General features: G+C 38.1%; 1 protein-coding gene across 1 annotated transcript in view; it reads right to left on the reverse strand.

Moving 5' to 3' along the window:
* LOC142053209 (dynein axonemal heavy chain 5-like) overlaps nt 1–23,239 on the reverse strand; it is a 178,601-nt gene that overhangs the window by 77,407 nt on the left and 77,955 nt on the right. The window contains exons 46-56 of the mRNA XM_075084498.1: nt 19,851–20,068; nt 18,618–18,929; nt 13,454–13,543; nt 13,119–13,355; nt 12,438–12,605; nt 8,252–8,458; nt 6,939–7,268; nt 5,371–5,577; nt 5,042–5,284; nt 4,084–4,238; nt 1,178–1,842 (exon numbers count right to left, since the gene is read on the reverse strand). Of these exons, the coding sequence (XP_074940599.1) occupies nt 1,178–1,842; nt 4,084–4,238; nt 5,042–5,284; nt 5,371–5,577; nt 6,939–7,268; nt 8,252–8,458; nt 12,438–12,605; nt 13,119–13,355; nt 13,454–13,543; nt 18,618–18,929; nt 19,851–20,068 (2,832 nt within the window). The remainder of the gene's footprint in view (nt 1–1,177; nt 1,843–4,083; nt 4,239–5,041; nt 5,285–5,370; nt 5,578–6,938; nt 7,269–8,251; nt 8,459–12,437; nt 12,606–13,118; nt 13,356–13,453; nt 13,544–18,617; nt 18,930–19,850; nt 20,069–23,239) is intronic.

Below are 23,239 nucleotides of genomic sequence, written 5' to 3' on the forward strand. Positions count from 1 at the left end.
CTTAAAATAAGCCACTCAGATTCATATTTAGGAACCCCAGTGAGTGATCCTTTTTACTGATCACCAGAATTAAGCAGGGGTAATATCCATTATCTATTTGCTATTTAAAGCTTTTTTTTTTTAAATGGGTAAAAGTCTTCAGAATCTGTCACTTGATCACTTGTTTGTATTCTTGTATATGAGAAGGACACTAAATATTAAGCACATGTAGTGAAAAGCGTTAGTTTTGTGAATGGCACTCTTAAGAATTATGTGTGCAATTTCAGAAATTCATGAGGCCGTAAGAAGTACCAGAGTGTACCCTCTGTACAAAACAAAGAGGAGGAACCTGGCATCCTAAGCAATACAAGTGAAGACACAAGGAGACTAGGCCGAGCTTCTAAATTCAACATTACTTGAACGTCCAGATGAAATGGGGTAAAAGAACTTAAAGATTCTTGAGCAATGAAATGTTCCAACATTCTTATGAAGTGATGAGAAAATCACCCAGAAAAGCTATAAGTATAAAAATCCTTATATGTAAATGCATGCATCTAAATGCAAACGCATCATGTAAATCTTTCTAACCCTCAAAAAAACCCACATATGTTCCTTCCAGGCACCCAGCCACCCTCTGCCTATGGAGATATGTGTCCACAGCTCCGTTCTGCAACTGGCAACAGTGGGAGAAGAAACGGTTTAAGTTCACATTCACTTCCAAACAGCATTCAGTTTCAGAAACTCTTTAATTGTATACTGTGTATGACCTTGTGCACTACAATATTTTGGAAATTTTACATTTGGCATATAACTGTTTTTTTAAAAGATTCTTCACAGTGATTGAATCTGAACATTTACTTACCTTCCCTGAGATTTACTTTTAGCATGATTAAATGTGAAAACTAGGATCTCAGTAGTTCCTTGGTATGCATACATGTCAAAGCAGGAGTTTCAGGTATCTTAACTGCTAACTAATACTATTTTCAAAATTAATCTGCCACCTGAAACATGCACAAAGTTCATTGAAACAAAACCTCCGCATATTTGTAATCACACACAACACAGCTGAAAACATATGAGTCGGCTTCCAAATGAAAGCGAGCTCACAATTTAAATCCATACTTTTACATTCTTTAACTCAGATTCTTCTCACCTCTTTAAAAACAAACAAACAAAAATCAAACAGATTTTACAGTACCTGTTCTCATGCGTTCAGACAAACTTCCAACACTGGCAAACTTCTCTTCGTAAATAGCTTTGTAGCCTCCAATGAAGGACAGGTAAGATTTCGGAGTCACAAATGTCCGCCGCCTATATCGTTCAAAGTATTCAACACATTTTTCAGCTACGATATCTTGAAATGTTCCCATGGTGTTAACAACACTCTGTTTCACTTCATCTGTGCACTCAATATGGTAGGAAACTAAAAAATGCTGTGCAACTGCTACAAGAGCATCTTTAGGCCAGCGCTGGAACCAGTCCATGGTACAGCCTGAAATCAGACCTGGAAATTTGAGTGCATGTGTTCTGAATTTTTCCCCAACAGGAGAAAAACAAAGAACAACATGCAGGTTATTACGAACTCGAGCAAGAAAGTAATTATAAAGGTTTTCACCAGTAGGAGTACGCCTTGGATACTCCCTCTTCATTGCTGGTATCAGGTCTTGTGTGATTTCACCTATTTCATCTCGTGCAAAAAGATTTGAGACTTCACCTGAAGCCAAAACATTGTTCATGTACTCAAGAAAAGATTCGTCTCTGATTTCATTGTCTGTGAATATAAAGACAATGCCCTTTCCTTTCTGCCCAGCAGTGCGGTACAAGATTTTCAGATCATCCAAAAGGTTATTGGTGGCATATGTTCTGGGATAGAAAAGGATTAAAGAAAAAGAACAAAAATTACAGATCATTTTAGGAAATATCTATCATCTGGCTCAGCTTCCTTAAGGCAAGAAAAGAACTACATAAGAAATTAATACCATATCTCCTGGTTTAATTTTTTCAGGGTTTTTTTCTTAAACATTTTCTCAAAGTGAATGATCAGTACCATAAATCACAGGAGAGGAGGTGAAATCAATAGAATAAAATGCTGGGAAAAAAGATGGTAAGAGCAATACTTCATCTAAGGTAAGTTTGCTATTTTGCTTCCCTACAGTCTGTGGATGTAAACTCTTTATTAAACTGAAGGTTACTACAACTGGATTAAGTTGTCAAGTAGGTTCTGATACCTGGAGCCATTACATACATACAGCTAGATTATCCTTTGAAGATACTGAGAGCAGGTCAAAGGAAATCACAAAGAGACAAAAATAACCAAGACTGAGGTTTTTACTGTGTTATTTGGTTTAACTGAAATCAAGCCCCAGAAACGACGTTTGAAAATTATCATTTGGGCTGGTTAATTCTGCTGCAAATAGAGACCATGACTGTTTTTTTATTACACCTCTTACAGCTGGTGCATACAAGTAAGATTCAGATGAAGTCCATGCAAATTCAACTACAAATTTCAGATTATACAATATCAAGTGAAGTAAATTAAGGTTAATAAAATGGCAGATATTGTCCCTTATTTCCTTAGCCAATTAAAGCTGAAGAACCCCTTTTCTTTGAAACCAGTTTATTATTTCCAAGAGTCTCTTCAAAGTCATAAGTAATATTTGCATTGCACACATGTCCCATTCTTCAGTATTTGAAAAGAATACTCTATTTTGAAATCAAATATACCATACAGAAAATTCTCCAGTTCTCTTCCAGCTCCATCTTACCACTGGTCTATAAATATCCCTAACGCAAGCACTACAGAACTTGCAAAACAATTTAACTCTTCAGTTTGCATGTGTCAGCTACTGTTATTACAGTTACAGTGATTTGTGATATTCTGATAAGAATGTAAGAATTTCTCTACTGAGTCAGAATCATAGAATCATTTAGGCTGGAAAAGACCCTTAAGATCACTGAGTCCAGCCAACTGCTATCCAACCAGAATAGCAGGCCATCTAGCTCAATACTCTTAACCCCAGCAATGGGAAATGCTACTTAGAAAACACGAGCCAGCACCCACTCTTACTGCTCATTTCTTTCTTCTCCCCTCCATTCTCATTCCATTGTATTAGGACTTTTAGAAGGTATGTCCATCTTGTCCTCTTGGTATCCATTTATGAACCTGCTGATACTGTCTTCCTCCACAGCCTCCTGTGGCAAGTCACACAAGATGACTATCCGCTTTGTAAATACACACTTTCAGCTACCTCCTTTTAGCCCACCTCTAGTTAGCTGCATCAAATGCACGTCTCCTAAGTGACTGAGATATTTATTTGCCTTCTTAGTGCATTTTGAATCTTGCAAGTCTAGGGACTTTATTCTGTGACTCTACACATTTTTCTTTCTTGCTTTTTTTTGTTCCCACTGTTCCTTGCTTCTGCGTCTGGGACACAGGAAGAGGCTGTGATATTTCTTTCTTTCTCTTTCCTTTCATTAGAAACCTCATAACATAGTTCAAAGTCTTGATTTATCTCTCTAAGGAAGACTTCTCACTGTTGAGTAGTTTGCAGAGTGAAATACACACTGCTGGCCTCCACTGCTTACCCCTGGAAACCCTATGTCAAAAATGAAACAGATGGAAGGCAGTAGTTACTCCCAGTCACTTCAAATTTCTACAAATTACTAAATTCCAGCACTATGTATTATTAAGCTGTAGATAGCAGCTGTAATAACACAGTCTGTGTTACTTAAGCATCTATAGAAAAAGTTAGTATTTCCCCTGGCCATCAGCATTTGCCCACTATGCAAGAATACACCATCAGAATATTCCATGTTATCTTTAGTGCAAAATGGTATTTTGGTGGGATTTCACAAGGGTGCACTGCAGACTCAAAGGCTGAAGGAAAGACAGATTTCTTGTCAATAGCATAAAGGCAGCAAAACAAAGACCCAGGATCTGTCATCTGTAGACTGTGCATTTGCACAGATGCTTTTGATTGAAAATGTAGTTTACAATGAGGGATAAAATGTTTGACACATTTGCATTTCTTTAAGTTGATTGTGAGATGTTAATTTCTATGGCAAATTAAGGAGCAAATGTCTTTGTACACTGCACTATGTTACCTTGTTAAAGTAATCTGAAAGCTCTCATATCCAGCAATATATGACGCTAGTCTGGTCAGACTCTGTTTTCCAGATCCACCCACACCCACCAACAATGCATTTCCTTGTGGAGTACGAATAATCCGTGATATTTTAATCAAATGGATGATTGCATCCTGTGCATTGAGAGAAAAAGGAATAAAAAGATGTAAAAATAATATAACATATATCAGCTAGAAGCACACCACCAAGCAACTGCCTCTCAACAGCTAGATGACTTCTCTGGAGCCTATGCCAAAGACTCAGTCCTGTACTCACCAAAATCAACAAGATTTCCCCCTGACTTCAGTGGGCAGTAGGGCTAGCCCAAGAGAAATGTCCTTCTATCAAGCTCATACAAAGCAATGTCAGATGCAGTGTTCATACTTGGCAGAGCTGAGGGCATGTCCCTTAGGGGACAGAAGGAAAAGTAGAAAGGATGTGGATTATCACCCTCCCCCAACCTTTTAGTTGAGCTATTTGCAGGCTCTCTAAATAGGCTGCCAAAAGTAAAACACAAGTACACTATAGATATTTCTTGTTCTACTCCTGTATTTATCTTAAATCAAGAATTAATCTGGAATGCCCTGAAAGTCTAACAAACCCCCCAGTTTAAAGCTGAAGAAAGCATCATGCATCAAGAGACCTTTGAGAAGGAAGTAACGTTAGAGATAGAAGATGACATTCACAATGCACACTGAAGAAACAAATCAGTTGTGCTTTGGGGAACTGCAAAGAGATGGAATAATTTGTGAGAGCAAAGGCAGCCAGGAGAGAGCAGCATGGCTTTATAGGGTTTATTTATAAGGCTTGCTGGATACAGGGCTAGCCATTCTGGGCTATCTCCAAAATAATTTGATAGAAATCTACAAGATCCATTTATCAGTAAGTGCAAAAGACCTGACATTTTCTGTATTAATATAATTACAGGCACTAATACCTTGAAAAATACTAAATCCATCTTTGATCCTCTGATGGTTTCATTGTACTGTTGCATGAACATCTGTAATCTTCCAGCCAAATAATCCAAAGATGGGATAGGCTCGTAAATTTTAGGAGCCTTCAACTCTGCATCATCAGGTTCATCTCCAGTAGCTTCTGGGACATCGCGCAAGAAATCCACAAAGTATAATTCTGTGGATTTATCTTCAAATAGATTTTGACTATGTTCTGCAGTAGCAATCTACAACAACACATTAAGGACTGCTTAGTAACAGAACATTTCATTGACCTCTTTCTGTGGCAAATACTGGAACACTATTTGCCTACCTTTTTCATCATATCTTCAAACCAGTCTTTATCACTTTGGCTGATGAACCTGTCTGCAATAACACGTCTGCATTCATGCTGGAACAAGGCTACCAAAACACTGATGCTCTGGCAGACTTCAGAAGTAACTGTAAGTATTCCTTGCCAAATACGACTGAGGTCTCGTAAATTAAAGATGTAATGAAATTTAGCTGGAGTTGGCAACATCTACAAAACAACGTCGTAAGCTATATTCAGATAACTACTACGTAAAAATATTTTTTTATCTAGTGTTAAATAAATATGGAAATTTTCACAGACTTCAAAATCAATATTGCATTAAAGCAGAAATACATGCTTGGCATTTAAGAGGTAACAGTAAAAATGAAGAAATGACAGTAGCAATGACCAGCTCTTTAACTTCACATAGATTTAACTCAAGTTTCTTTGGATCTTTCAAGTCCCACAAGCATAGACTGAAGGGTAGCCAAGACAGGTTAGTTAACGATGGCATTAAAGGCCACATTAAAATGTCAGTATTGCTTAACCTGTGGTATTGCTCCTGCCCTTTCTTCCCATTCATCTTTGTCACTGCCTTTTGTCCTTTCCAAAAACATGTGAGGAAAAGTTCGTGAGGAAAAGTAGATGAGAAAAAGCAAACAAATGAGAGCGGAAAAATGAGAAAAGAGGATTTGAAAAAATTAACAACTTAGCAAAAGCTATATTTTCTCTGTAGGCAGTTAATTAGCAGTAACAAGCACCATTTCTGTTGAATATACTGGTCAATAGTTGACTGGACAATAGTTTCAATAGAACACACTCTATATCTCTGTGTAAGCCAAATTTATGTCTACAGTTGAGTTGTTTGGGAAATTCTGACCAACATTTTTTGGACTAGAAAATATCATTTATCAAATCCCTGCCTATCCCTATCTTTCTACCATCCTCCTCCACTTTCTTCATTAGAAGATAAAATCTGGCACATATTTCTATGCTGTAATTTCACTCTTAACTTTTAAAATTTCATTCTACACATAAATTTTATTTTCTATTTCAAAGCAACATTTGTTTAGGAATTGCAGTTCAACATTTTTACAATCTGTTTGAAATGGAAGAAGAAAATATTTGGTATTTACTAAATACCAGATTTCATTTGATTTGAACTGGTTCCCTCTCTGCCAAATTTGAATTCTTTCCTTTAATTCAGATCTTTAAAGTTTCTCACAATCCCAAACATTTTTACAGAATATTCCTATCTAATTTTTAATTTATGATTCCTTATGCCCTTGATATTTTCTCAACCAGAAGACCTCTAAATCTTCCTATCAGCTATGCTGAATATATTATACTTACATAATGTAATTCTTAGATTAGCTATAGAAGGCACTGCATATGGTTATGATTTTAGTCAGCTAACTAGGTGCTGATAGCTACAAATTCAGAACACAGGCATCAGCCAGTAGTTATACACACAGGTCACAGCTTCCCATTATGAAGAGTGAACACACATGACAGTACAAAAGACCTGGGTCTTGTTGCTTTGTCATAGTACAGATATTTCAAAGGCTTCTTAACAAATGTAATTATACCTTCGCTTTTGTTGTCTGCCAAACCTTTCGAGTTGTAGATACTAATGCTGAAGCCAGTTTACATATTTCTTCAGGGAAACCTCGTTGTTCACAGAAATAGCCTTCAGCTATTGTTTGAAATATTCTATCAATAGAGGAACTGGAAGGCAGTGTGCAGTTGTAGATGGTGAACTGGCGTTTCAGGCGCTGTGGGATGTCGTTTCGACCTCCCCCAGGGTGAATCATAGCAGCTACAAATTGGGTGTCAACCACATTTGTGAATTCTCCTGGCTTCTCCAAATTGTAGAAACCTTTCTGTTCCATCAGCTGTCTTACAATCTCATTGGTGATCTAGTTGTTGAAAAAAAAAAAAAGAAAAAAAACCCGAGCAGTTAAGTATTTCAGGGTTCTCAACTTTAAAAAAGGGAAGAGAAAATCTCCAGTATAACAAATTAGTGGACAGAAGAAAAGACATCTCTTATCTTTCTTAATTTCAGGTATTCTGCTGGATACTTCAGCAATTTAAAAAGCTGTGCAACATGGTACCAAGCGCTCTAATGCAGTGGATTGGCTGCATGTAAGCTTCATGTGCTAAGTAGCTGTGGACATGAGGCCAGACATTCAACTAGACTTCCATAATATCAATCTAAGAAAATTCAGCACTTTAACGTTTCAAGCCAGACTATATATTAAGATTGACAGAAGCACTTAGTGACAAAGAATGGTCAGTTTAGCACGAAGTATAGTCACACATTCACTTGTATAGAGTCAGCGACGGAACAGGATTAGAGCTACACTGGGAGCAGCAAAATTACTTTTTCTCAGCAGTAATTTTTTTGAATTTAAGTCAGATTTTCTGAGATAAGTCTCTAGGTATTCATTTATCAATATCTCAAGGCATCTCACTAGCCTTGGATGTCAACTGTGATGTTAGATTTCACCTAATAATAACTGTACTTTAAAGTCCAGAGCAGATGGAAGGAAAAAGTCTCTGACTGCTTCTTTGATTTGCATGCTTCCTTTCCCAGACTGGTTCTTAGTACAGCTAGTTTGGAAATTCTGCAAGCTCTGTATATAACCAAAACAAAAGGCTTAAAAGCTACAATGATTGCACTGAGTGGCTTGATGCTGACCATAATCTTTTAGGACTGACAGCTTATCACTCCTGGCAAAAACTGGCTTGGGGAAATTGCTTTTAGTCGACGTACTTGGTCTTGTCCATACTATGATAACTTTTTCCTAAACTTCCCTATTTTTGCAACCCACAGACCAGCATTTCCATCAGCAGCAATGGTAAGACCCCCAATTCCCAAATGTTAACGTTTTCCGTTTACCTGATCACCCCATTCATTAATCACAGGCATGTTGATGTCATCAATAAAGACAGTCAATTTTTTCCCTGCCGGAGGACCGTATGTGGTGCCCATTCTTTTATCTATGTAACTTTCTATGCTCCTTTGGAACATATTTGGCAGAGTTGCAGAAGAAAAGTTTAGGCATTTGGTCAGGTGAACATCAGGATCATATTTGCGTGTGTAATCCTGCAAGATAAACCAATTTTAAGTAAAGTGCACCGGTAACTCTAGATGAATTCAGCCAAAAGGAGACGCAGATGCTCAGCAGCCCTGCAAAAACCAGACATGTACAAAATCTCAGCCCTGCTATTAACTTCAAAATGTCAAACAGCAGTTTATTAAAGATACATGTACCATCTCCGACCTCTCTGTTAATGTTTTGCATAAACTTCCTAAGTATTAAAATTTATAAGCTTTTAACAGACCTCACGAAGTGTTACAAGTAGATGTTGCAACTCAGGATGCAAATAAACTTTGCATTAGCAGTTGTTAGGGCTTTTCTAAATTCAAGCTGTTAGTGATGGTCTGTTACAGCAGTCTGCAAGGAACAAGTGAAAAATTAAATCCTTTTTCACATTTACACTGCAGCACCGTATCTTACAACGAAGGCAGTATAAAGGAATGGTAGTGTAAAATCAAACCCAGCTGCATTGTGTTCACTGATATTTATCCTTTCTTAATGAAGAAAGGAATCCTTGGGTTTTATGAATGCATACAATTCCCACAGCTGCTGCTGATGCCCTAAGGCAACAAAGCTCCATTTTTCATATTTAGTGAGATTTTATCACAGAACCAGAAAGAAAAAGATGTAACCCTGGAGTCATGCTTAGGCATATATATAAAGCACAGGAAATATTTTGTTTAGCAAGAGTCTTGGGACATAAAAATAGTGTTAAAAATTCCAGACTTCCAACATTATTTCTTTTTAAAGATTAGCTCTTCTGCAGTAACAAAGTTGAATATAATTTAAATTCTTATCTTTATAAGAGGTTAACTAGAAATGTTCCCATTTTGGTAACTCAGAAAAATAAACCTGGTTAAGCGCTCTGCGAACATCTCCAGTGAGACATCACCCTATGTGACAATGGAAAGGAATATACAGCTAAGCCCCCTCAAAGTATTTTGGTGAATAGTGCTAAACTGTTAATTTTGTTGCTACAAGGTTGATAAAATTATCCCAATTTAAGAAAAGGTGCCCTTCAGAAATAAGTTTTTCTTGGACATCACACAAATGACCGTCTACACATGCAATGTACATGCAACAGCCCTGTTTTGGTGAGTACTCTTGACAGCTGATGGGTTGGTGCAGGTCACTGCTCAGATCTCTCCTTGGGGCTCCAATAGTTTGCACAAAACCAGTGTAACAGGTGCAGGTGCCCAGGTGCTGGCAGTGGGGGCTGTGGAGCAGCCCCTTGTGAGAAGAGGACAAGACTTCCCCATGCCAGATGCAGCTGGTTCCAGATGGCTCCAACAGACCCACCAGAGCCCCTTAGTGTGTGTGTAACAAAGGGCAAAATGCTGCCTGGCAGTTAAGAGAGAAGTGAGAAAAATCATGAGAGAAACAGCCCTGCTGACACCAAGGTGAGAGCAGAGGGAGGGGGCGAAGGTGCTCCGGGAGAGATTCTCCTGAAGCCCATGGAGAAGACCATGGTGAGGCAGGCTGTCCCCCTGCAGCCCATGGAGGTTAACGGTGGAGCAGATATCCCCACTGCAGCCCCTGGAGGTCCCCACGGCACAATAGGTGGATGTGCTCTGAAGGAAGCTGTAGTACATGAAGAGCCCACATCAGAGCAGGCTCCTGGAGGGAGGCAGAGGCCTGTGGAGAGGAGCCAATGCAGGAGCAGGTTTTCTGGCAGGAACGGTAGCCCGTGAGTGACCCACACTGGAGCAGCCTGTTCCTGAAGGACAGTGCCCCAGGGAAAGGACCCATGCTGGAGCAGTTTGTGAAGGGCTGTATCCCGTGGAAGGGACCCCATGTCCCCATGTGGGACTGTGAGGATGAAGGAGTGGCAGAAAGGAGCTGTTATGGATTTACCACAGCCCCCATTCCCCATTGCCCTGCACCACTCGGGGTGGGAGGAGGTAGAGGAGTCGGGGCTGAAGGAGTGAAGGTGAGCCTAGGAAGAAGGGAGAGGTGAGGGAAGGGTTTTAAATATTGTCTTTGTTTTTCACCATTCTATTCCATTTTTAATTAACAATAAATTAAAATAATTTTCCCCAAGTTGAGTCTGTTTTGCCCTTAATGGTAATTGGTGCGTGATCTCCCTGTCCTTCTCTCGACCCATGTCCTGCTGAGGAGGGGGAAGGAACCAGCAGCTGGGTGGTGGTCTTGCAGTTAGCCAAGGTCAACCCACCACAACTATGGATACACAACTATTCAAAAAACACACTTATTCATTATGGCATTTCATAATCTTTACATGGTAACAGTATTACTCCACGGTACATAAATGAGAACTATGAAAAAGAAGAGGTTATTTAGTGGGATTATTTTTTTGTTTAAACTGTCAGATTCTGGCTGCAATTTTGAACTCTACCATATCAGTTTCACGTTAAATTCTGGGAGTTTTGCAATTCATTAATTAATAGTATAGAGAGTAAAGGTCTTAAATAACACTCTGTTGTAAGTTCTTTATTTTGATATACACTGGTGCCTTACTCAATGCTGAAGATTACTTCAGATGAATTCAGATTACTACCTGAAGTGTCTTTACTCTTTCATGAAACCAGCTGCTTATATCTGGAAATTTCTTTTCCATGAAGTATAGTAAAGCAAAATTCTACAGAAGTTGAAAGCAGAAGGGATCAGTTGTGACGGCCGTTAACTTTTACTCCTAACCTTCAATGAGATCAAGTATCTACTGGCATTATGCTCCCTTGTGTAAGGAACATACTCTGCTCTATAGAATAGACACGGGGTAAGCAACTCTCAAGAATCAGCTCCAATTATTTTTAGGGACAGGAATGGCAGCTGAAGGTTGCCAGTATCTGGCCAAAATCCAGTATGCAGAACATCAAGAGCACCACCCAGACCCCGCCTCTTCACTTTGCTAAAATAGTTCTCCAGCTGCTGCCAGGAACAGAAGCTGACATTACACCAGCATGCATGTTGGCATCAACAGCTAAGATGAAAAAGTAGTATTAATGGCTATTGGCACTGGTACAACTTGCTTTATGTCAGGGCTCAGAAAGCACATGGCTGAGGGACACAAAATGTCTCCAGATTTTAAGAAAGCCAAAGGTCAATTTAGGCCAGTGTTTTTCAGCTATTTTCAATTTCAAGACCTCTACAGATCATCCACTGGAGGTACAGATGCCTGAATGGGCAAATTCAGCTTTCCCAACAGTAGATCAGTTTTATTTAGCTGCCTCTCATTGATCAAAGAGTCTGCAGATTCCCCTGGAAATCACAGGCATCGTGCTGAAAACCATTACGCTTGCATTTTTTCAAATAAGGGATGCCAAGTTTGGAATGACATCTGGGTTTGTTCAGCCTTTTCATTATCGACCCTTCTGTAGTAAGTTATTAATTTTTTAAGTGTCATATGATTAACCTGCACCACTTTATAATATGGAAAGCATGTATTTATTAATTTAATAGCAATCCTGTTATTATTTTCTTTTACAGAAAGAACAGTATGTCATTTTCAGTGAACGAATTAAGAGAGCAGATAATAAACAATAAATTTACCCTCTGAAAAACTACCCTGAGTAAAGAAGGAAGTTCTTTATTTCTCTTCAGTTTGGCTTGTGAAGAAAGTCTGTGCAATGTCTGTGCAAAGCGGATATGCAAAAGACAGTCCACACATGGCACCACCGACAAAGCACAGGGAAATAAAAAATCCTCCAAGGATCAGCATTTTCTTAGCAAAATCTCCAGTTTGACTTCTCAAAAGAAAAGAAAGCATATAAAAGTGCATTTATCACATGACCTTGTGGCCATGGTTAGCAAAGCTTAAAAGCACCCTTTATACTAAAATACAGACACTTATAGGTTTTTGCTTGTAGGCCATGCGAGTACTGGTAAAATGCTTCAGTAAGAATGCTAGTATGTAGTCTGAAGAAAAGCCAAATTACTCTTACACATCAATTTAACATTTGTGCCAATGTCAATTATTGCAATGTTATCATACAAAAATATTATATATTTTTCCATTCCGCTTACCTTAATCATAACTGTTTTTGCTGTTCCCTGTTCCCCAATTAGCAGAACAGCTTTTCCTTGCCTCATGATAATGTCCATCAGAAAGTCTGTTCGGACACTGTCTACATTTGGAACTAGAATGGAAGTATATTCTGGTACCAAATCTTTAGGGTAAATATATTCAGGGACCTGTATAAGAAAGACACACAAAAAGTTTGAGACTTTCGATCTGCCCACACAATCACTTTGCATCAGAACACAAAACCAAATGTAATTTATAAAATGTACATTAGCAAAACTTTCTTCCTGAAAGCCAAGCATCCATTTATAATCAATCAGTACCTTGCCAAGCTTTTCTAAAAGGGTGTTAGACTAACGGGATATTTTCACTCCAGTATTCTCTGTTACATAAAGAAAGCTTTCCCTTGCTGGGAGCTCTTAAATAGTAGGGCAACAGACAAAGCTAAGATCACCTCTGTTTCACTTCCAAAGCTATTTCAAATGTATGTTCTTATTATCTGCCAAAGATATTTATAAAGAAAGAAAAATATCTTTCAAAAAAGAAACTCTTTAGCACTTGGTAGGGTTAATCTCCCTAACCAAATTATGCAGGGTTTTAAATAAGAAAATAATATGCCTCTAACCAAATACATCTTTCTTTTATACTCATTAAGAAAGCTTAGCATGACACAGCATACGAACCTTCTTTGACCAGTGCTCCCACTGGCCACAGGCATTGATACCAAATTCAAACATGGTTTCTTCTCCATTCACAGCTGGAAGTTCTTTCACTGCGGAATGCTTCCGTAGGAACAGCTCCATTTTCAGCCTGTCATCTGGTTCCAAAAGAGCTCCAGCTGACCACATTACAGCAAAAATGAACAAGCGAGCAATATGTTCCTCACTGAGCTGCTTCTCATACCGGTCAGACAATAAACCCTGCAAAGCAGACACAATATGTAACGACTGCCCTCCTAGAACAATGTCCCAGCATAAATAAGAGAATGAGAGAGGGAAAAACTGAATGTCATATCTACCTGTAGGAGGTCAATAGCTTGTTTGATGTACATACATTCTAAAATTGGCATTTTTGGTGTCACAGCAGAGAAAACAAAATCTATCACATCCTGTAAAGGAAAAACATAATTTAAAGAATCTATTTACGAGTTTCAATGGTACAATTTATTCTTAGATGAGACCAATTTCTTAATTCCAAATACATTCTAAACTTTATTCCAAACAACATTTTCCCCATTTCTGGGATGATATATGCTCAGACTTAGACCCTGAAATCTTGCTAACAGTAACATATTAGAAAAATAATTTTGATGTATCACAGTCAGCAGAATTATTCATACGAGCCCCATACAGCAATTTCCTGAAGAGCAATTTGAAGACTGCTTTTCAGTTACATCAGGGATCTGCCATTTCTGCTCTCCACTGTAGATTTTAGTCTACCATTGCTATTTTTGTAGTGGGAAGATAAAAACACTAGAATTGTTATAATGATACATATATAATGCACAACCTCACCGCTATAAATTTCTATCCCTCTGATCTGTTCTGACTGCACCATAATGTATCTCTCCCTCTCAAAACCAATACTCTCAGTTTTCTATAAAACTCTGGCAGGATCCAAAGGGAATTTTGTAATCGATTTTAATGGAATCTGGACTCTCCTCAGGTTACTCCACAGTGATGGCTACCATGCCTGCCTTTGCCAAGTGTTCTGCAACATCTTTAAGAAAGTTTCAAATAATGTAAAGTCCTCTCTGAGATTTGCACTGCAGAATTATTTTAAAATATCAATTCCATCCATAGAAGAGTGATGTAAATTATAACCTACTTTTGCCTTCATTTAACAATTTTTAATACAATCCCCCCCCGTGGGTTCCATTTGCAATCTTTGGAAATGAACACTGCCTACTCATTCTGGGAAGTAAAAGTACAACAGGGACACTGTGGGAGATAGTAATTTCGGAGGATTTCCATTTATGACTCCCATGTCCTCTCAGTGAAAAGCTAAGACAATGAAGACGTTCAATCACCCAAAGATGTAAACCATCACCTAGCTATTTTTGAAAAATCAGTGAGCTGCGTGCCCACTTACTCACCAGCTTTGTTCCAATTTTCAGTTTACTTTTTCTGCCACTAAAGTTCTATAAGTACTCTATGCTGAGTATTTATTGGCATAGAGACTGAATCAAGACTCCTACCCATCCTCCTGAGTTCCATCTCACTAGAATAGTTGGTAAGACACACAACAAATATATATATTATGAGAAAAACCTCACTTAAGCATCTTAATCTAGAATAGGGCTTATGTCTAAGTGGTCTGAGAAAGAAGACAGTCTGAATGTGGGCATACACAGGAGGAAGAATGCTTAGAAAACATCCATTTTTATGTTATTCCTTGTTGACTAGCAAAAGTGCTTCCACCTCTGTGTGTTGCTTTTTGTGGCTTAGCCTCTAAAATGCATGTTTTGTCCCTGAGCAGTACCTAGGGTGCTCAGGAGAGTAACTGGGGGTTTGTGGGTTCCACGAGGAATGGGTAGAACTAAGGCACTGAAAGCAGTGTGGAAGATTCAAATTGAAAAATCTTTAAAATCTGGACCTTAATCTCTCTGACATTCAGTTTCTTCATCTGTAAAATAGACTAGATGTCTCACAGGGCACTGTGAATTGTTTAATAATTGACACTCAGAATAAAGATATTTAATGAGTCAAAGTAGTCTGTATTTCCAAGAGTGCAATTTTCACCAGAATGAGTTTTATGCTACTTATGATTCCAGTGAGGTTTCTGTAATTCTTGATCTTTGAGATTATGAAAAAAAACAATCAGGCCCATATACGCTAATACCTTATGACTACTAATTTTAAAGCAATACATGGCAGAAAGAAGGATGCAAGATCAAGATAGCAATTAGCATGAATTAGCTACTTATTATGGTATTTTTTTTTGGACGGGGGGTCTGGAGAAATGAGTTGGGCCATGACAAATACACACAAATTGCAAAGAATTTGGATCAGAAATTTGCTATCCCTAAAAGGAGACTGCAAAATGAAGTCAGGTGGTAAAAACTCATACGAGAAAAGACCCTTTCACAGAGAGTACAGTCACTGTGGAACTCACGGGACTGTAGGATGTTCTTTAGGACAAGAATTTGGCAACATACTCAAAGGGGTTACACAAATGCAAGAACAATTAAATAATGCAATGTTATTAGTATTTGTACTACTAATTTGAACACCAGCATTTAAATATTAAAGCCAAGAAACTCTTCGGATTATATATTTAACATCATGTTCCAGAGGCAATAGCAGCCTTCACCTAAATAAGATCAGGGTGAGATTTAATGTGGGGGGAGGAATAAGTCACATATGACTACACTGATGGTTTTAAGGCTTCTCTGAAGCCTCCAGAATAGATCAATAAGGGTTCCAGGGCACCAGGTGTTATTTAGGGGCGGGGGGGAAGTGAGTGTGATTTTAAAATTACTAGATTTTTTTTCATTTAAACAATACCTAGACATGCTGAAACTTACATTACTTGCATAGCATCCATCGCTAGTTTGAGTTTCACACTTTGCAGACAAACTAAATAGTGCCACTCAGGTAATTATTTCAATTATTTCAGTTCTTTGAAACTGTCTCTGATAATTACTTCCATCAGCTAAGCAGTTCTGTGGCTTATAGGTAGCAGCATCATTCACAGACAAGAAATTGGCAGTAGAGCTTCTAAATTTAAGAGTAAAGACTTTAGATGTGGATGGGAATTTATTTAAAATTACTTCTAAGCATGAAAAGTTGCTGAGAAGAAAGAACTGGGAAAGGGAGGGTGAAAGTCCAACCCCTCAACCACCATTTTAAAAAAATCCTGTGGAAATAGAAAGAACTTAAAGATAAGCTCAATTCAAAGTAATGTTGTTTTTTGGAGGGTGGTTTGGGTTTTTTTTCCATTTGTTCTTTTAAATTTTTACTTGTCTTTTGGGCTACCTTCTGTCTTTTATATAAAAACTAATGACCTACAGTGGATTTTAGAATATACATGAAAAGAATAAATACATTCTTTCCACTGATTCATGGCTATTATTCTCTGGTGCTTCCTCCTACATTATTGCTGCTTGCTGTACCTTTATTAATAATGATTTTATCCAATATGCAGACTTTCAGTGACAAACACTATTTCTGTTAGCATAAATAATAACTGTTTCTTGTAAGCAAGTTGGAATTACTATAGCAGTTGTCTTAAATCTATTTTGGTTGAATTTAGATTGACTTCAAAAGGTCTCTATAGGTATACTTAAAGACTGATTGGCATAGTTACTATATTTCCATCTATAGCCTAACCTTCATTTTCTTCTAAAAATAATATATTTCTAAGCTGCTTATATCCATGTTTTTCTTAATACTAGCATTAAATTCACTGAGGTCTGTATTTGGGGCTTGACTACCACTGCTGATCCATCTTATTTCACAAATTTTCTTTTAGAATTTATTTATCCATTTTTTACAGGGGGGGAAATAACTACTGTAAAAAGAGACACCTGAACACAAAAGTAGTGTTACCCTCATCTATAAAATCATTGTTATCACTTCTATTATTTCAGAAGAAAAGACAGCTCATTAAAAATGAAAGAAAACTGACAGCGTGACAGCTTTCATTTACATTTCGGTAGTTCCAAATGCAGCCTTCAGCACAGAACTAACTTCATATTTCACTACATTTTCATCTCTCAGTCTAATAAAATACATATTTTTCTGGACTTTATTGCTATTGCTTCAGGCTTGGGTATTTTAAGTGTTGTCATTATGCTTTCAGAGCAAGTTGTAGCATAAAATATAAATAGAATTGTGGCAAAGAAGCAGTAAATTGACCCACATATACATTACTTTGGAAGCCTATTTTAAAATTCATTATCAGAATTGTTTCTCTTGCTGCTGCAGTAAATACTATGTCATATCATTATGTTTTAGAGGTAGAACAAAATGAATAGCTTGTTAAACATTGGTTTTAAAGTAAATGGGCACTGAAATGAAACATATCTGTAAGAAGACATTTGCTAACATTCAAAGCATTCCAAAACCATATTAATCATTGCTTTTATCATGATTTATAAATAAAATCTCTGAACTGACACTCAAAGTTCATTAAAATCTGCATGTGTAAAATCCAGGAATGATGAAAAATATTACAGGAGAAACCCCTGTGAAATCCAACACCAATTACACAAAAAAACTGGCAGGAGAGAGCCAATGGGAAAGCAAGGTCTACAAGGAGGTTGCATTTGTTCCACAGATGCTGAGGAAATCAGAAGATAACACCACTGAAAGATTGGAAAGGAATAACTATTTCTTTTAAAAATTCCAGAGGAAAAATAAGAATTTCAGTGTCACTGACAACAGAGTATACTACTGAGATTATGCTTTTAGATCCACTATTGAAGACAACCATCCATAATATTAATGAAAGCTTTTTAATGATTCAGTATGCTAAGACCAAATGGAGGGAAAAAAGATTCAGAATTCTCCCTTTGGATCTACTGATTGAACACAATTTAGTTAAGGAATGTATCAAAGAGATGCCATCTCAAAAGTCTCCTTCCGACAATAATCATGGATTATAAAACAGAAGACTCCACTCCAGTCACCTGTGCTGAGCTTCAGAACACCAGAGAGCACAGAACTGCTCTTAATTAATTTGAACTGTAGAATGCCTTTCAAAAATAAATAATGGGCCAAATGCATTCTTGTTGCAGCTGAAATCAAGAAAGATTCCACCAGAGTGAATATAGCTTAATTTCTTTCCAAACTGACTTCTTCACATTTGAAGAAAACAAGGAAGTTTATCCACTCCCTTTATGTATCCGAACAAGAATGAATATTTCAGTTACAATTACAGCCAAAGAAAATATCTGCTTTTCCAACATACATTCTAAAATAATCAGATTTAACAGTTCATTGTCACCTAACCTATGCAGACAAAATAAAGCATCCAAATTGTTCATCTGTTGTAGTTTCACTTGTTCATTAATATTAGAGAAAATTTTCTCCCATTTTCTTTTAAATCCTTCATCCTTATTTTACTACATAAACAAAGATAAATAAATAATTGAAAAAGCACCGAGGAATAAACAATGCTTCATTGAATAAAGAATAAGAAATACAATTTTTTTTTTCTCAAGTTGTTGACTTAAGTACCTGAAACACAGCATTAAAGCAATTCCATAGGACATCAGAGTACGTAACAGGTAGTGTTTGCAGCCAAGCTCTTAAAATAGGCTTCCAGTCTAACACTGAAGAACTCATGAAGACCATCCCATTACGAGAAACTGTTGCAGGGGAAGCATTGTCAATGTTGTGAGGTTCAAAAATAATTTTGCAGCTGGGGGACATCGGAATGCGATCTCCATTGGCCAAAGTAAGGGTCTTATTATCATCCAGAACAGAGTTCAGATTTTCAATCCATATTGCATCAACAGGTCCATCCAAAACTATCCAGATATGCTCACCCTAAAAAAAAGGTGAAACACACCCATGCAACTTAATGTACATTGACCAAAAAATACATATTTACTTAGTCTCAGGGAACATACTCTTGGATATAAATATTGAGTCATAATTAGGTGCTGATTAGCTCAGCATGAACTACAGTTTTTATCATTAGCTCAATTATTTTAATCCTTCTTTTGTTATCCTGTGTCACACCAAAAAGGATATTAAGGAATACTGACAAAAATTAATTTGAGCTGTTCTAAGCACAAAGCTGTCCCTTTCTTCTGCAAAAGTACATCAGCCAGCCCAGCATCCATCAAGGCAGATGAAAACATTTCCCATTAAATATGGTCACAGACATAGGCACGCAGTCAGTCCTCATGGGATGTTAGCTAAGTATTTCATGTAAGGCTTCTCATTTTCCAAGTGAGAACTGAATGAAACTTCTGAAGATTTAAGTGTAATTATGATTCCATGAAACATGATCTGCAGGTTCAGTAAGAGAATTTGGAAACGCTTATACTGATTTCTTAGCAAAGCCTCTTACATTCTGATACAATTAGTGAAATACAGCCGCAATGACATAAAACCAGACAGGAGAAAATTACCTTTCCTGTCCTCACACCAAAACATGAATAGCCCTTGCTTTTGCATTTGAATGGTAGGACTACCTGCTAACCAAAGGAAGCAAAACCCTTAAAATCTTTTCCAGTTTAATTCTGGAACCACAAGTGCTTGGGAAACCTAGTGTTTTGTGGCATATACATGTAATTGTGACTCCAGCGTAAATTGAGCTATTCAGACACAAAGCAAAACTAACTCTGTATTTTCCCATTTGATTTTATAATCTAAGATATTTCACATAAATGGCAGGTAATGAGATCTTACAGAAACAGTATTAAATGTCCTTATTAACTATCATGATACAATATCCATTACCTTCTTTGCTTTTAAAGTTTTTCTCCATAACGTAGAGAAAATACCATCTGTCCAGTCATTTGTAGCAACATCAAGGGTACCAAACATCTGGGAAGCTGTGATTGCCTTTGGGTTCATTCTCATCTCTTTATGAGGAGCACCACAATCTGTCATTGCTTTCATCAAAATATTAATGCATTTTGTCTTTCCTGCACCAGTTGGGCCTAGAGTCATCATACCTTAAAAAAGTACAAACATGGTTTAAAATGAAATGTCAAAAAGTCATGCTGCCATTTAATGGTTCTTTGCATCAATGATCTTTGATTTATTTTTATCAGAAGCCAATACAAAAAAAATGTTTCTCACTCCACTTACTGAAATGGAATTTAAAAATGTTATTAAAAGGCCTCTATAAATGTCTGCTCTATTATGATAGGCAAGCCTATGTGGGTCTGTGTCCTCCCTCAGGCAGTTCTGTTCCTTTTTCTAATTGGAAACCACAACTGCCTTTTGATGTTTGCATGCAGTGACATTGACATGACTGGTAGTAAACAAAACCAGTAATTTCTAAACTTATTTAATGAGAATGAGTAGCTCCCAATGATATACAAAATTCAGTGTATCTTTCTGAAGCAAAAATAACAAAAATATGTACCTGCATCAATCCATGCTGATATAGAAGTTTTTCTTACATGGAAAACAGTTAACAGCAACTACATTTTTAATTTCGTCAGTGTATACATGTATCACCTTAGGAAAAGAAGCCATGCTTCAACAATGAATTGAGCCTACAGTTGATCCTTTTTAGTTATATTTTCTAAACCAACTATTCAAAAGGCCCAGAGTATGTCCAAAAGCAGATGCGACATTCAAACTGAGACTTCCGAAATCATCTAACGGCACTAGATAACTCCTATGAAACCTAGAGGAACCTTGACAACATAATCCTTAGTTGGCTTTGAAAACCTTTTCAACAAAAGTATGGAATAAACAATCACAAACCCAAGTTACAAATCTAATTGAGTACAATGCAGACTCCCTCTAAAACTAAAGGGAGCTGAATGTTCCCAAAAACAGTTTGGGTACCCGGACAATCGCTTACTCATGCCATATATTACATATGGGGAGATCTAATCCAAGCCTCTCAATATTAATGGAAACTCCTTTCAGCTGGTTTCATCAGCATTTGGATCAAAACTGTTATGCAAAAGAGATTTCAGGATCCATGCACTGAATCTCCATGCATATGTGCACACATGTGTGTGTGTGTGCATGAGCACTCCATTTGCATATATTGACTCTATTGCAACCAAGAGAAGTCATGCATTTTACAGATTTTTCCTCATTACTTGAAATCCCATCATGACCTCTTCATAAATCCAAGCGTCCATGAGTAGGACAAATGGAAGTCAGGAAAACAGAAATCTTTTTGCCTCCATGCAACAACTTACATCATAGAAAGGCCCTGGCCATCCAAGTGTTAGGCCAATTGTAGCTGCATGACGCCTGAAAATAGCAGGGACATGTGGAGAGAAGAGGCACCTAAGCAGAATGCCAGAGTGGATCCTGGAGATTTTTGGGGAACAGCAGTCTGTGGTGTCTCACAGACCAAACAGCTTCTTCTAACAAGAGGCACATTTAATCATGACTGAAATCATTAAAATTTCATGTTTCCTATACAGATATAGGTCTTATGATTTGACATGCAACATTGGCAGCCAGTCACAAGTGGTGTTCCCCGGGGCTCAGTGATGGGGCCGGTCTTGTTTAATATCTTTATCAATGATCTAGATGAGGGGATCAAGTGCACCCTCAGTAAGTTTGCAGATGATACTAAGCTGGGTGGGAGTGTTGATCTGTTTGGGTGTAGGAAGGCCCTACAGAGGGACCTGGACAGGCTGGATCAATGGGCCAGAGCCAACGGTATGAGATTCAACAAGGCCAAGTGCTAGGTCCTGCACTTGGGTCACAACAACCCCATGCAACGCTACAGGCTTGGGGAAGAGTGGCTGGAGAGCTGCCTGGACGAAAAGAACCTGGGGGTGTTGATTGACAGCCGGCTGAACATGAGCCAGCAGTGTGCCCAGGTGGACAAGAAGGCCAACAGCATCCTGGCTTGTATCAGGAGTAGTGTGGCCAGCAGGAGCAGGGAGGTGATCGTGCCCCTGTACTCGGCACTGGTGAGGCCGCACCTCGAGTACTGTGTGCAGTTTTGGGCCCCTCACTACAAGAAGGACATTGAGTTGCTGGAGCGTGTCCAGAGAAGGGCAACAAAGTTGGTGAAGGGTCTGGAGCACAAGTCTTACGAGGAGCGGCTGGGGGAATTGCGGTTGTTTAGCCTGGAGAAGAGGAGGCTGAGGGGAGACCTTCTTGCTCTCTACAACTACCTGAAAGGAGGTTGTAACGAGGTGGGGGTCGGTCTCTTCTCACTAGTAACAAGCGACAGGACAAGAGGAAATGGCCTCAAGCTGTGCCAGGGGAAGTTCAGGTTGGATATTAGGAAAAACTTCTTCACAGAAAAGAGTGGTCAGGCATTGGAACAGGCTGCCCCGGGACGTGGTTGAGTCTCCATCCCTGGAGGTATTTAAAAGAAGGGTAGACGTGGTGCTTGAGGATATGGTTTAGTGGTGGACTTGGCAGTGATAGGTTAGCGGTTGGACTCGATGATCTTAAGGGTCTTTTCCAACCTTAACAATTCTATGATTCTATGATTGAACCCAGTGATCTGGATGTTGATTATTAGCTCAGCACAGCATTAACCAGTTCTTTGGTCTAACCAATAATCAGAGCCAGACCTTTAAGGCATTTAGCTCTCAGACTGTGCTATTCAAATGAGTATTGCCTTTTATTTGTTCCATTAGTTTAAGCTTACTATTCTTTTATTATTACATGAAAAGGGAGAATAAAAAGGATGACATCTTCATAAATCTTTGCTACTTTAGTTATATGAAGGAGAAAATATAGAAGGAATGTAAAAAAATCCTTAATTGTTGGAGGGGTGGGGGACATTTCAAGGTAGGGGTACTTTTTTTTCCCACTCAGCTATGAACTGTAAACCTGGTTTTACACTGTCTTTGGTGCCCTTCCAAGGACAGGATAAACTTTACACATTAGCCTTTTGTGCACTGTAAAAATGTGCATAAGATAGCTCTGGAGGCTATCTTGTCCAACCCCCTGTTCCAGCAGAAGGTAGGCTTATTTCTCCTCGGTTGAAATGGCCAGAATTGAACACAAAGAACAACACTTGGAATTATACTGCATGCTTGGTAGAATCTATCAAAGTAAAGGTTTGAGAGATTATTTTTTATAATCTTCTCAGCATCATAATCTCACAGTAACATTAAACACGAGCTTCATGAGTGAACTGTGTCTGAAGGCAACGACTGTTTTCAGAACACTGAAAAAATCAG

Source organism: Phalacrocorax aristotelis, chromosome 2 (genome assembly GCF_949628215.1).
Source record: "Phalacrocorax aristotelis chromosome 2, bGulAri2.1, whole genome shotgun sequence".
Taxonomy (NCBI): Eukaryota; Metazoa; Chordata; class Aves; order Suliformes; family Phalacrocoracidae; genus Phalacrocorax; species Phalacrocorax aristotelis.